At 41.9% G+C, this 16121-nt stretch overlaps 1 protein-coding gene across 3 annotated transcripts in view; it reads right to left on the bottom strand.

The window, feature by feature from the left end:
* Positions 1-16121, bottom strand: part of CREB3L2 (cAMP responsive element binding protein 3 like 2) — a 78724-nt gene that overhangs the window by 29359 nt on the left and 33244 nt on the right. For all 3 annotated transcript variants that reach the window (XM_054066364.1, XM_054066347.1, XM_054066356.1), the window contains exon 2: positions 8522-8738. In XM_054066364.1, the coding sequence (XP_053922339.1) occupies positions 8522-8738 (217 nt within the window). The remainder of the gene's footprint in view (positions 1-8521; positions 8739-16121) is intronic.

Genomic DNA, 16121 nt, shown 5'->3' with positions numbered 1-16121 from the left:
TTTAAAATTATGTCTATTCAAACATTATTCTATTCACCAAATTCTTCAACCTTGTCCAATGTGCCACCTCCTTTCTGGAGAACATCTATAATCTTGACTAAATTTCACCCTCTGCGATAGATGTACAAGGAAACAGAGCTTATGAAGTAACTAAAAAGATCTCCCTTGCTCCTCAAGTTTATTTCAGAACTATTCATTGAAGAGTTTAACAGAGACACTTTTTGTGTGGATAACCAACTTGTACCACTGAGTTTTGCTGTCTATTTTTTAAAGAAATGAAATTAGAGATGCACTCTGCATCTCTCCCTCATGCCCCCCTCAAGCAGAAAGAATGCAAGTATTCAGAGCAACAACACGGTTTTCACCTTATTTTCACGTGCAGTAAAAAGGAAGTTAGCAACATTAAGAAACCTATGTGAGGGGTATAGCATGGAACACAATCTTCAGGGGGAAAAAAGCCCCAATATACTACCTTTACCACGATGACAGACTGTAATCACACACAAAGCAGATGCACGCATTGGATGCCATTGGAAGCAAGCCTGCATAGAAGACCGGTAGAAGCATCAAGTGATATCCTTATATGTACAAGCAGAATGAAGAGGCAGTCCTTGCCTCCTCAGAGTTCACTGTCCAAGCAACAGTTAAAACAGCTGGAGAAAGACAAAAATAGAAACTTAAGGAGACCACAACACACTACCAGTCCTAAGTGCTTTGCACAGCATCAGAAGAGACCTCTGGACAGGGTAACGCAAGAGGATCCCTAATGAGTCAAGCTGTTCTCCAGCCAAGTGTATTTAAATAATACCCCTCTTCAGCTGTGTCATGAATTTGAGCAAAAGGGCTTCAACAAATTCCTTTTGGTGCATGACTGACTTTGTACTGCCATTACGAACCACAGGGCTTGGGTTCACAGGTCACATGGCTTCTGCACAGCCATGCTACATACAACAGTATGCTGGCCCTGAGTCTGCACCAAGGGTCCACATTTGCAAAGCTGTACTCCAAATGGCTGTTTGGTCCTTGCCTGGATTGTACCTCTGAGGTCACTGCCCCTGTAGAGCTAGCAGCAGGATCCAAGGGTGCTCACTAGCTTCACACCACAGGAACACAGCTGCAAACTGGGAGCCAGCTAGCCACAAGGGGAAAATACCTCCTGGAAGATGCTTACTTGTTTGAGGGGGAAATGGCCACTCATACTCTGTCAGGAGAAACACCCCACTGTGAACCTGAAAGAGCCTCCACTGATGCACAGATTCTGGGCATGCTGCTTGCAGGGAAGTTCAGCATCCCCAGCTTTGCAGTCTGAGCCTTATACACCCTTCCAAATGCAAGCCGGACCCTTCCAGAGAAATAATTGCTTCCTTGTCTTCCCCCTCGGCTCACACCACCCTCAGCGTCCAGCTCTAGGCTCACGTAACACTCCCTGGCAGACACAAACCCTGTTTATCATGCCTGAAATGCTGAACTCCAATGCCACTGCCCCTAACCCCCCTTCCTCCGTGAGGTGAGAGCCCACATTCATCGACAAACAGTTTCTCTTACAGATTTTGCAGATGGCATTTCCCTCTCCCAGCGTGCACACACACTCCCACCACAAATAATGAAACCAAAGCCCTCGAAACAGCATCGACAAAGGGGATACTGTTTGACTACCAAACATTGGGGTCCTTTTTAAAGTGCCAGGAAGCGAAAATTAAATAAGTGGGTAGAGATGTCAGTGATACATACTCATTGAGACACACAGCAGAAGCAGCTTTTCATCAAACAAAGGATCACCAGCTGTACCTGCATTTCCCTTTTGAGCAGAACAGTCCATCTAAAACCCACAGATTACTTCTATCACTGTCAAAATTATTAAGATAGAAACAAGGACACATTGCTCCTCCTACACCTAAACAAATCAGGGTCAATACTTTCTTTCCTGCAGGTAATTTGACAGTTTTCAGTCAGAATCATCTTGTCACATAAAATCAGCCAGGAGCTATCTTGAGGTTACAAATTCTGCTTTAACTTTTCTTCAGCCTAAGACTTTACACAAGCATAGTTCTCAGCTGGGAGTCCTTGATGTCAGTAATTATTTTGCTTAGGGGAGAAAACTTACCTGGATAACATCCTTTCTGTATACAGGAGCGAGGCACAGACTGATGTGGTAGCATATATTTACAGCCTTAATGCTTGATATTATTAAGTGTTCTATAAAAGATTATGATGTTGTTTGAGGGTTTGGGGTTTTTTGATATATATGTGAAAACTATGCACAGAAGCACTGTATTCAAATACAACAGTTCTCTCTGACCCTTCAGAGTTTTTCTTCAGACACCCCTCGTGGATGTTGTTAAGGCATTTGTATCATAGCAGCCACCAGGCTCTGATGCACATTAAAAGGATTTGATGCTCACAGCACATAACTAAGTGAGCATGAACTCCTAGTGCAACACCACAGCTAAAACAGAATGAGATCACTGGTTTCAGAAACAGCAGGACTGGAAGTGGGAGGAGTATTCCGCTAATATTCATCATTAGGGAAACTATTCCTGGGAAATTAGCTCACTACATACAGTTTGGAAAAGGAACAGCAAATGTTCCTTTGTTTAGAAAGGAAGAGCAAGAATAGCTCAATGTCCAGAAGATATCCCATATAGGGAAACACCAAAGAAATGCAGTTCATACTGTACCCAAGAAGAAATCAAGAGGGAACTTAATCACAGCCCACAAACAGGCAGGGAAGGAGTGTTTCCAAGACAGATGGTTATTTACTTCTGCAGAGGAAAAGGCCATAAAGACATCTCACGTGGAACTGGAAGTTAAAGGAGGTCTGACTGCAAATTTACTTGTCAATTATTAACAGTAAGCATAACTAATCATCAAAATATCCACCTCTAAATCAAATCTGGTATTCTTCAGACACACAAGCAGAAGTTAAAGGCTTGATTCAGAGTAACCTACTGAGAGTTTGGACCTTGGACATATAAAAGTTCAAGTTTTGCCATCGTTTAGAACTGCAAAGTTTGACAAAGGCCAACTGTGACCCATCCACATAAAATCACTCAAATACAGGCTATCACCACTAAATGGCTTCCTCCTCATTTCTTAAATAAACACACAAAAATAAAAAACCCACACAGGAAAAAACTTGCATTGGAATGTACTTGCAAAAATTATTAGCATAGCTTTGACAGCATCCTTTCAAAAAGCAAGTGAATTCCTTTGTCCAGTTCCATTCTCTTTAAAGGCAGGGCAGAGGAGGTTCCACTTTCATTGTTAACATCTCATTGATTCAGTATTTCGAGATAAATAGACAGAGAGAGGACAATGTGTGTGTGTGTATAATCAATATAAAAAAACCCCAAACCCTACAATATATAACCTGTAATATATAATAAATACAGGATAGATATGATTTTTACATACACATATATATTATTGGTATATATACATGTACACATATAAAATGTGTGAAGATCAACTGGAGCCTCAAACTTCACATATGGGTACCTATATGTGAAGAAAGAGCACACGACACATTACTGCTTGCAGACTTCATACATAAGCAAGCATTTTCTTGCACAAAGCTCTGCTTGAGAAGTCTGTATTTATCACTTAAGGACTATTTGCACTGGAGAAGTGGGAGTCACATACACTGATTTTTTGAGTTTCATTTGTTTTATACAACAAAAGAAACAAAATTTCTTTTTCAAGTCATGTAGGGAGACAGAGTGGAAGCTTAAAAGGAATGTTTAGGTTTTAAAAACAGATTACAGGAAAACATAACTTCAGCAGTAAAAAAAACCCCAACAATACAGGTTGTGTTCCCGGGCCAGCCCCAGTTTTGGCACAGCTAAGCGTAAAATAGAAACATATCATTTCTGCAATGGTGTTGTCAAACAAGCTGCTTCAAATCCAAGAGGAACTTCAAAGCATTCCTGAGAGGAAAGCACGAACAGGAGGGGCAGGTGGGGACCAAACCTAGTCTCAAAACCAGAGCCCTTGGGGGACGGTAAGAGGAACGCACCCAGCCACCTGGCTACTATTTGAGGAGAGAAACCACACAAATCAGCAGTCGGCTGCCCACTGCCTCTGCCTTGTGGGGCTCACGAAGTAACAAACATATACAAAACCCAAAGACACACACCACACAAACCACTCCAACCACTTGAGCCGATCCCAGAGGATGAAGTACCCCGCACAGATGCTGCAGCCTCTGCCTCCACATTCTTACTACACCTCTTCAGCTTCACTGGTACTTAGTTCTTGCCAACACATTCAAAACAAGAGGCAGCCACTGCCCTAAAGCTTGTGCCTACATCTGTTCAAGATAGAGTTTTGGAGGGCAGGGAAGGACCCTACACTTGCGCCTTAAAGCACACAAGAGGCTAACTATAGTGCCAGCTAAAACTTGTGTCTTGCTTTGCTCCTGGCTCTCTGACACAGAGCTCTCCCTTTATAAAAGGCTGCAGAGACTGGAAAACTGAAGACAGATGTGAGCGAACTGTAATAGAAAATAAAGGGTTTTCCCCTAACCATTTACAACTGTGAGAAGCAAACCTGTGCCCTAAAAGGCCCTGACGCACAACAAAAGGTCTCCCTTATCCATCCTCCCTATTCTCAGCCTCCTCCTGCAGCTGCTTCATTACCTTACAAGAAGCATTTTCACAACTACCCACTGTGCTTCTCCACAGCTCAAAACCCCCAGGGCTCACAACTAGAAAGTAGAACCCTCCTGTGACAGAGGTGGCAGCACAACTGGTGCAGCTTATCCGTACATGGGATGCAGCCTCCTTTCTCATGTTATAAACTGGAGCCCTTCCCAGGCCAGATGCCTTATTCACCAGTTCAGGCAAACAAAAGCTCATGGTGGGCCAGCTAAAAGCAAGAAGTCAGGCCTATAAATCTCTCTCACAAGTATCTTTAAAGTGTATGCAAAATTGAACATAAGAACAGATTCTGGAGGGGAGGGGGACACCAAACAACTAAATGCCAGACATCTTGCAAACATCTGCTTTACAACAGCTACTCTTGCCAATGCTTTCATCAGCTGGAGATTTAGGAACTGTCATCCTCAGAGACCCTGTGCTAGCAATTTCCTGCGAGTATTCAGAAGAGTTCTTCTGCACAAAGCTGGGGAAGTACCCTCAATACAGTGAAGTCAGAAGAACGCATAACTGTGGAAAACTGGTGTTAGGACTTCGACCTCATGGATGCTTAAACATATTCTCATCTTGAGGAGAACAGGAGTCCTCGGAAGAGTTAAACCCAGGCTTATAAGTTTGCCAGGTTTTACACTTGTAGTATTTAAAAACAATACAAAACAAAACAAAACAAACAACTTCATACAAGATTTGCAACTACATACATAGGTCAGTTTAGCGACTGTAGAAATCATGGTAATGGCCAGGTAGTGGCCAACGAGTACAGTACACGGCAGGAGCTAACTCTTCCTGCAACAGCCCATAAGAAGGCACTTACAGAGTCAGGGTGGTCATTCTCTCCATCCTAAGGGCTGAAAGGAAATATTAAATAACATTTTCACTAAGGTTGTTGGAGACTTGGCTGGGGAGAAAAAAAAAAAAAAAAGACAGAAATAGATACTAAATGGCTTAAAGCTATTTTGAAGATAATTTGCCACACAGCATGGGCCTTTTTCTCAATCTCCCTGTAACCTGGGGCTCTGGGACCCTGTAGTTGTGAATATGCAGATGAAAACTGCTGCAGATGTTGAGGGCCATTGAACAAGACAGAGGCACTCCCAAAACCCAGTTCCATCCTCCGACAGGCAGGCAGGGACTGAAGAAGGAGAGCAGAAAGGCAGGCAGCAAAGCAACACAAAGTGGAGTGCACCTGGTGTTAGTGCCGTGTGGCTGGGACCAATGGCTGAGGCTACCCCAGTTCCACAGCGCCAGCAGGATCCTGCCCCAGATGGGCATCTCCAACTGTCACTCCAGCCTCCCCACCATCTCCAAGGGGCCTGTCACCATGGAAACAAAACAGTTTTTAAGGCTATTCTTAAAGGCAGGCAGGCAATGTTGCCTTTAGTACAAGCTGCCCCCAGTCCCGCAGCGCAGGCAGCCTCCCTCCAGCAGCGCGCAAGTCGCCAGCATGGTGGCCTGGCACAGGGCTCAGCAGCCACCAGTCCACTGCCAGCACAGAAACAGCTTGCTGCTGACCACAGGTATGTGTGTCCATACCATGTGTCCACACAAAAATGCAAGTGTCATACATGAGGCTTCTCCCTAGCCTGCTTTTACTCCAGATCCTACATCAGCAGGATCACCATGGAAAAAACATGAAAATACAAGAGCTGACGGAGTTCACCAGTCTGCTCAGCAGGGCGGTTATTAGGAGAATGTAAATTTTTTGCACTTTATTTGTCTAAGCCCTTCAGCCAACCTTGTTTCACAGCCCCAGCCACTCTGTAAATCCACTACCTGTTCTGCCACAGCAGGAAGTCATGCATGGACCTCTCTCTCTACACCCTGCATCTCCTGCTCCCCAAAAGGACTGTGGTGCTCCCAATAGCTGTGCCCTTACTCCACCAAAGGGACTGGCATTCACCAGTTGTCATTAGCACTGCATATCTCCACCACCTAACAACGGAGACGGTTTCCACCTTCGGAGCCAAATTCTGCAGTCCTGCCACCCACAAACTCCCCATCTCCTGCTCTCACAGACTCAAGGACTGAAAAATCATCAGGGTGATGCATTTGATAATCTATCAGACAGCCATGTTAACTGCAATTCTGCAATTACCTCAAGTATTTCTCTGAGCTTCACTGTTTTGAAGTCGATAGATATTGAAAGGTCATAAGCATGATTCCAGGGTTAAGATTAAATAAAATCCCAAACACTAAGAAAAACTCCTCCTCCTCTCTTATGAAACACTGCAGCAGACTGAATAGTAGATTAACTGCTTTTCATTCATTTTCTATTTTTAAACCCACTTGTTAATGTTTCTTGACTTTTTAAAGTACCCTTTGAGTAGAGCACTCAGTGGTGTCAGCAGTATGAATTTCTTCAGGATTTTTTCCCAAAGGGAACTCCCCTCACTTTTAGCCTAGTTTGAAATTTCTCCCTATTAATTGCCAGAGAAGCTTCCTTTCCAAAGTTTCTTGTGCTTGTTTCTCCTGCTAAAATTAAAGTTTTGATATCTCCTGTATGTATTAAAGATATTCACATAAAACAGTTAGGAAATATAAAATGGGAAGTCTTTATGTAGATGACGTTTCCAGGTCATGTCCAAAAACTCTACCTCACCTTGAAAAGTCTTCTCACAGGTTTTATTAGTTGCCCTCTTGTGAAATCTCTAACAGACCACATGTTGTTTTAAGACAGCACTTTGGAGTACGAAACTGCCAGCCTTTGAAAACTCATGTCCTTGAGGATCTTCATAAACAGCTTAGCTTGTTAATGCTTTGACATAAGCACTAATCTCTCTCTCCTTTTTATTGCGATGCAGCTTAGTACTCTACTGCTTTTCACTGTAAAGCTAATGTTGAAGACAAACCAATTATTAGGAGTGAAAGTCTGCCACGGTGATTATTCCTAATAGTACATATTTATGGGTTTGTTCTTCTACACCACTACCTTTTACCTTGAACTTCCCTTCCTGCAGCAGGCATCTTCACATCAGAACAAGCAGTTTGGATCTTCCTCCCATCATTCCTGCATTTTCCTTTTTTCCCCTCCAGATACTTGTAACTGCTGAATTAAGATAACAGCTAAAAAGAAGCTGCTGGCTTTCATGATTTTCTATTAATTGATATTTCCCACAGCCACAGAATCTATAAAATTGCAGTTATTATTACTTTACAAGCTCACTAAAGTCTTCTAGATGGAAATTATTTTTTTGCTTTTTTTATTTTCTAAAAAGGACAAAACCTCAGGACTTCAGCAGGACATGTTTTAAGACTGGGGCTGCACCTGAAATTACATTCCTACATGTGTATGTAAGAAACATAAATAAGATCATCTGATTTTCATTCTAGGATAACACAAAGCTCCAGATACTGACTACGGAAAAATAAGTATAGTTTAAAATTTTGTTTGTTTGCTTTCAATAAACCTGAAATTAGACAGCTTTGACGGGATGTCTGGAGACCATGTCGCCCAACTCCTCATTCAGAGTATGACCAAATTGGATCAGCTTTGAATATCTCCACAAATGAAGACTTCACAGCTTCTCTGTTCAGTTGCCCAACAAGCGTATTTCTGGCCTTTCTCCCATTTCTTTTTGATGGGTACTTTATTTCTAATTCAAAATGTTAACAGTGCAAAGTTGGTAACTTCTGCTGAGCACAATTTCCCTGTCCATGGACAAGTTTCTTTAGTCACAATGTGGGCAGACTGAAAACAGATACCTTCTGTGATTTCATTGTAGGAATTTCAATTTTCACAGAGCATTCACATGTCCTTAGAGCATCATCACCCCACCAGTAACATTTTATTGCTGCATCATCATCATAACAAACGAACAAGGGCTCAGTGCATCAATGTCAGCAAATTTTATGCACATCAATAGTACCTTCGTTGAAGTTGTCATCGGTTGAGATGTGTGTCAAGGGAGACTGGGGCCTAGAGTCCCCGCAGAGGGAGTAGCTGTGTTCTGCCTGGATAAGGGGCGCTGGGGATGCCGGAGACAGTTCTACCTCCATTGTTTCATTCTTCTCAGACAAGAAGGGATCATTCAAGAGCTGGCCTAGGACATCTGGTGAAAACTCATCCAGGAACTCCGTGAAATGCTGTGTAGATAAAAAGTGGGGAAAAAGTTTATCTCCTTGCCTGTCTGTCACACCAACAACAGGAAAGCATTGATCAGAACAATTCCATTATCTGCACCAGGCGTCTGTGCCAGTCAGCAACAGGATCTACCAGCCCTCCTCCTCCAATCACTAGTTCAAGCAGAAGAGATACGGCTAGAATAGAAGTCCCCTCAGAGGCATAGATTACAACAGAAGAGCCTCTGATTAACTTGCAATGAAAACAGAAGCGTGATAGTCATGTCCTGCAGTGGACTTCTTCCCCACTTACTCCCCAAGGTACTCTCCCTGCAGCACACCAGCAAAAATGGGAAAGCACATTTCACCCAGACAGTGTGAAAGATCCTGTCTGATTTATCAGTAGAACATTTTGTGTGTGGAATAGAATATATTGAGTTAATGTTCCCTGAGGCAGAGAAGAAAAAGGAAATACTCAAACGCACACTCCAACATCACATATGACTATTTTAGCTGCACAGAACATATAGCACGCTCTAGGAAAACAGGTCCATGTACATCCCCAGCCAAGTAATTAACGCATATGCTATAAAATGAGTTTCCTGGATGATTTATGTATCTATTTTAGAAGTTGCATTCCACCCAGGACTAGAGCCCAAGCCCACCTTCTAGGCCCTGCAGCTAAATCTCCTGACAGCCAGTACTAATTACCACTTTACCTATTACACTGAGAGCTGTACGTTATAGCTGTAGCTTTGTGTTTGTTTCTTACTCAAAATGAGTGCAAACTAAATCTCCTGATCTACTTCCTTGAGGCTTCAATGCAGTTCCTATCAACAGCCAAAAACTCTACAGCTCTTCTTGGTTTAGTTTCCAATGTTGAAGGCTACATCTGGCAGACCAAGAAACTGTATTGCAAGAAACCATTCCTGTTCATCTCATTCACACAAAGAATTCAATTTTTGTACAAAAGTATTTGTACAATAAATTACAATGCATTTTTCCAAACAATCAGGCAGTTATCTACCATCTTATACAGAAGTCTTTGTCAATCAAGCCATGATCCTACAAAAGTCTAAGTCTGTTTGATTTGCTTTGTTTTTGCAAGCAGTATTGATCTTGGCTCTGTCTTGCTCTCTCCAGCAGAAACAAACACTGAAATTCAAAATTCAACTTCCTGTGGGCTAAATTAAGAATTAAACAAGTCAATATTGTATAAATCCACGAGGGAAGCTCTGCGCTCACACCACCACGCATACACATTTCATAGCTACAGCAGCACCTGTGGCCTTGATGCCTTATGCTGGAAAACACTGAGCACAGCCAGCCCTCAGAGAGTCCCCTGGAAGTTTGAGCACCTCTTCCAAGAACGTTAACTGTGCCTTCTTTCAAAATTAATAAGGCTTCAGTCAATTCTGATTGACACTGAGGAAAAGAACATATTTACTAAACATAAGGCAATAAACAGAGGACCATAGTTGCTGTGCTGGAATAGCAAGCTAGCTAGCTAAAGTAAAGCCTTTGCAAATGGCAAACCAGATTTGTAGTCTCATATTTACTTGCCGTAAATGATAACGCTACTAAACGAACTCTCAGATGACTCAGCCAGAGGGTCATGACCACCTTAGAAATCCTTGTTTATTTTAATTTTGATTCCCAAGGGCTTGCTAGCACTTCACATCCCGGGCTACCTCCAAGATCTGCAAGAATAAAAGTATAAAGTACAGTTTCCCACTGCACAAACAAGAAATAAAAGGGATGCTCAAGACTAATTGAACACCCTCGTGCATCAATAAAGACACTGAATAAAAAAGAGTAAGCAGCCATTAAAGTGTAAACAAGGGACAGAAATGCTTCCCAACCACAACAAAAGTCAAGGATGAACTTATAAAAAGTTGTGCCTTCCTTAGGGACAACATTTTTGCCTCAGTCTACACAATTCTATTTGTTTGGGCTAATGGCAAGAGTCAATTATATTTGTTTCCATATTTCCCTAATGTTGGTTAGAACATTTCCCCCGTTCTAATTCTTGCATGTATTATTCTGACTGATGACTAGCAGACACCGAAGCAGGGATGCTATAATAATTGTATCCTGGTTTCAACACACAGCTAGTTTATTACATGCATCATCCAATCTAAGGATGTCATCATTGAAAATACCATACCTAAGTGTTTAGTCTGACACTATTTAGATGTTCTAATTTAACACTCAACTGAAGGACTAAATGACTACAGGTTACTTGGCTATTTTTGACAAATTCACTGACAAATTCGCAAATAAAGATTTCTATTAGCCTTCTGTGTACTATTGCTTTGATATGGAAGAAATTAATACCAAATACTATTTTTACTTCTTCCATTTGATTAAAGTTAGTTAAGTTAAACAAGTTTTTGTTTTCCTTTCTGAATAGGGAATTTTCCTAAAACCACTTCAGGAAAAGCAAAGAAGAAAACAAACATTCAACTTCCCAGAAACAGAGAGAAAGGGAACTTTGGGGTGGGGAAGGACGTTCAGTTCATCAGCGCTTGTGCTTTCTCCTTTTCACGTGCAGCTGCAAAGCTTAAAAGCAGCGAGCTGTGAGGAAGAAAAGAATATGCATTTACAACACTGTCTGACAGCAAATAAATAGTCAATCAGGTTTTAAAATTGTTCTCTAGTTTCATTATCATTTCTGATCTTATCTTTAATAGTCTGTTATGACTGTAGACTGGTCAAGCCTCAAACAGCCACAGGTCAGACTGACCAACTACTGAACAAAGGGAACAGATAATTTTAGAGATCTGGACTTCTCACTCAGTGATTATAAAAAACACCACCACTTGAGTTACAGGAATCTTTCATGTGTTATACACATCTCTACTATAATGAATGCCTAAAGCTAGCTCAGTTTGGTTTTATTTTTTTCCTTCAGCAAACAATTGTCTCATTGAGAGCGGCTCCATTTGCCCAGAGAATTAAAAAAGAAATGGCACCTAAGCAGTAACTACAGGAGAAACAATCCAGGAGCTGAGTTAGGCCTCCAGTTCCTTGAAACTTTCACCTACGCCTAAGCTGCTCCCTCTTGTCTTTTCAAAGCACATCCAGATCTCCTCTTCCTCCTCTCTGTCTTCACACACACCTTCACATCAGCCTCTTCCAGAGCTGGTAAGCCACAGAACAATCTTCAGTTCTGATAAGGCAGCAACCACCCCTGCACTCAGGAACAGGAAAGGTGATTTCAGGAGGAAACTGATAATTTTATGCCCACAACCTGAATATTGATTTGTTTTGAAAAGACACAAATTCTTTGTGGTTTCAGGTTGGCATCTTTCACCCAGAAAGTTCCCCTTAAAAAAAAAAAAAAAAAAAAAACCAAAAAAAAAAAAATATAGAGAAAGCACTTGCATTGAAAATGCGCCTTTTTTTCTTCTTTTCTTTCTTTGTTTTAAATACCTCTGCAGACAGCTCTGTTGCCAGTTTCCTGCTGTCCTCACACCCCACCGGCAGCAACAGCATTAACTGCAGACATGTGTTGGTACCAGGAGTCTGCTTGAATTACTAAACTATTCTCTCCACATAGCAAAGAGATGTGTCCAGCTGGGATTTTAACCTCTGTAAAAAGTCATGGATTTAGGACAGATGTAACCTTATCTTCCATTTCCCCTTCCCCCAGAACACTGAAAAGACAAACAAAACAGCAGTGCTCCTGTTTACAGAAAGCGAGTTGCAGCCCCATGGAGTTCAACCACCAATCTGGTTGGATATTTGCTCCGACCTATAACTCGAAGCCGAAACACCTACAGATATCACCCCTGGTAAGCACACAGAGGAGAGCTCTTCTATCAGGGTGCATGGCAGATTTTAGATAGCTCTTGGAAAGTAGTATTTGGCTGCAGACCAGCTGGGCTGCGGGCTGCAGCTCTCCACAGCATCTACCCATTCCTGCCAAACAAAGGCCCTTTTCTCCAGCTCTGCCTACAGGACAAGGGTTTGGGATTTTTCTTTCTTTCTTGTCTGATCAAATGAACATTTCTGAAGTAAAACTGAGACTCAGGTTTTGCTAGGTGCATGCCACTGCTGCCTTCTCCATCAGATGACCTGAAGTCAGACGAAATTTCAGGTACATCATTTCTTTCAGCTTCTTCCCTTTCTAAAAATCCTTCACGTTTGTAGCAGGGAAGTTGCCTACCGCTTACTCGTCTCCAAACTTGGCCACAGCTTGTATCACAAGTAGTAATCCTTGTCAGCTTTGAGAAGACCTACCCCCTGTAGCCTCATCTCACGATTCACTCACATAGGCCCTGTAGAGAACAAAAGAACTCATCTACTGACATAGGATGCATTGAAACATCACTGTTATGGGGCACAGATCCAAGCTCCTGCTGCGCTGCTCTTACAAGGATGAGAAATGAAGGACAGCCTGGCAGTAATACAGTGTTTTTCCACAAGGCAGATTCCAAAGACGTGGGCTGAAAGAGACAAGATCAACACCACGGAGTCATTCACCAACATCCTCATAAGGAGAAAGAGTAGAAGAGCAGAAGGCTGCACCCCACACAGTTTGATATACCAGGGTGCTTACCTTTGGTAGGTATTAACCTGGGTGAGGGGAACCAACTATATTTAGTAGCGAATATATGACAAAATTAATGCAACTACACCTCAAATGGTTGAAATCTGATTTGTTCAGAGACACCTTGGACAGACCATAGCATTGTCCATGCAACTGCAGATACATCTAGCTGTTTACTCTTAAACAGGATACAGACATGGCCACCTCTCAGCATGATGAAGGACAAATATAGCTGGAAGAGCTTTCTGATGGCAGGAAAAAAGTCTTAAATGTAGTCATAGCAAAGAACAGAGAGACTAAGAACTGTAAATAGTCCCCCAAGTTATGCCTAAAACACGCTGATAACACTCTAGAGAGATTTACAGTACTTTGGTGTATGTACCTGTCAGGGGTAAATAGAGGGAATCTCAGATTTCTAGGTGTTTATCTTCCACAGTGTCAAAATCACAACTAAAATGCAGAGAATAGTTACTCAATTATTTAACTCTACTATAAAACACTTTACCGTCTAGTCATTAACTACACTGAAATAACCTCATCTGCGGGAGGATATAAAGAGTAACATGAAACTGTTTTTTGAAAACAGCTAAGAGATCCACCGTAACAGCAGATATGGTTGTCTGGAGTCTCACGCCAGAAATTACTCATTTTAAGCATAAATAAAAAAAAATTGGACTGATTATAAAAATCCACTAAGTGAATAACATTCAGGTTGTGTCATCAGCAAAACAAATGCCAGGAAATTCAGAGCTAATAGATTTACATGGTAATGAAATCTGCACATCTTCCCAACTTGCTCAGATTACACAGTTGGAAATGCTGAAGTTCATGCTGTGCAAATTTTATAATCCACCCCATTATGCACACATGCATGCACACACTTTCATTGCAAACACTCAAGTTTTCCAAACCACAACCAGTAAAGAAGAGATGTATTTCTTTATAGCTAATAACTAATCAGTGAGATGTTTCAAGAACTGTATTTACTCCTTTGCCTTTCCTTGTTCCAAAGCATTCCTGCACTTTTCTTGAAGTATTTGGGATTTTAAAAGAAAACATAAACCAAAATTAAACTCTACAATAACTAGGAACAAATATGTAGTGAAAGAAAAAGAATTAAGGGGAAAAAAACAAAAAGAAAAAGAAGCAGTTGAGGCAAGGGTGAGAAACAACCCTTAAGTTCAATGTCTCTTAAGTCCACTGTCTGCATCCAGAGAAAAGGAGTTATTGCTCATTCCTAGCGCTAGCCTCTTGGGAGTCATATAAAATAGGAAAATCCTTCTCATATTCCCCTGCCCTTCCCCCAGTGCTCAGTTCTTGGATGTAGTCTAACTTTTCAATAGGCTAGGCACATGTTTTGCTATTTCCCACCCTCTCCCCAAAAGAGCCAAAGTCAGAGAGGAATGAGTCACAGGGGCCAGAGCACCAGAGAAGTGAGTCAGCGTGCTGGAAGCCCTTCCACAAGGCTCCCTCTATCTCGGTCCTTGGCTGAGACCTCAAAATACATTATTAATTCTGTGTTGCAAGCTCTCAGGTCAGATGTATTCATTCTTTTGCCTCATCTACTTTCCCCACCCCCCTTATTTTTTTTCGCCTCTTACAGCAGGCTCACTGGTATGCACTTCATTGGTCTCGTAAGTCAGCTCTCAGTCTGCTAGCTTAAGCAGCAGAACCACAGAAAACAAATTCTTCATGCCCTTCTCTCCACCCACTGGGCAGCAGGGTCACAATTCTTTACCACCAGTAATTGTAGAGGCTGCAACACAAGCCTGATTGGCAGGTCAGCCTTTCAAAAGCCTCCAAACCACCAAGAGTAGGGGCGAGCCTTCCCTGTCACCTCCTGCTAGTGTGACTCACCCTAGACAGAGATGGTAGCTCAGCTTCCAAAACTTAGTCACTGGTGTCTCCGTTGATTTTTGGCACCCAGGCAAAATACTTGAAGAGACTAGTTATGGTTCTTAAAACTATCTAGTGAAGAACGGCATACGTGCAGTTGTTTTGTTGTTTAGTGAGGTTTTTTTTTTTAATCCCAGCTATGCTCCAGGCATGCAATGCCAGTCATAAATATTTCTTGGGAGATAATACTGATATGCTTGGTTACACCTCAGGTACACCTACAGGTTCTTTGGAAGGAACTTGCATTTACCACAAGTTTTACATCTAATTAGTGTTTTCTGGGTAACTACCCGGTGTTCAGCCAAAAAATAAGCAGTGAAAGAAAGTTTTCAGGCAAGTTGAAACCTTTCTCTACCAACTTTACAATTCACCAGTGAGCATTTATGGTCTTGTTTGACACCCAAGACCTTAGCATCAGGCATAACAGTAACACATTTAGTTGTTGCACAGCTGGTTTAACTTATTGCCACTTTTGAAAGAAAACAGTTACTTGGGTTACTTCTTCAAGGCATGATAGATCTTAAGATTATAGCAGTGTTTCACAACATTTGGGCACACTGCACATTGTTTCATTTATCATCTTCCCTCACCATGGAAACGGGAGGGCAGGAAAGCAAAGCAAATTCATCTCAGCCCGCATGTAACAGCATCCTTTGTTGAAGGGCACAGATAAACCCTTTGTAAAGGGCACAGTCAGCACAAATCCCATATTTTAAACAGAATCTACTAGTCTTGCACCCGTTTTAGAGATCATAGAATATCTCAAGTTGGAAGGAACCCATAAGGATCATCAAGTCCAACTGTCAGGTTACAGGTAAAACAGGAAGCAGGAAAGGATAACCAGGGAGAGAAACCAGAACTCGGAGGGATTGTGCAGCTGGCCTACAGAGAGACAAAGTCCTCTCCCTGATGTTGACTATCACCGTGCAGTTCAGCAATGGTTGCTTAAAACAGAG

The sequence above is a fragment of the Cuculus canorus genome, chromosome 1, assembly GCF_017976375.1.
Source record: "Cuculus canorus isolate bCucCan1 chromosome 1, bCucCan1.pri, whole genome shotgun sequence".
Lineage (NCBI taxonomy): Eukaryota > Metazoa > Chordata > Aves > Cuculiformes > Cuculidae > Cuculus > Cuculus canorus.
The sequence above is the reverse complement of the archived record's forward strand: the minus strand, read 5'-3'. Positions and strand labels throughout refer to the sequence as shown.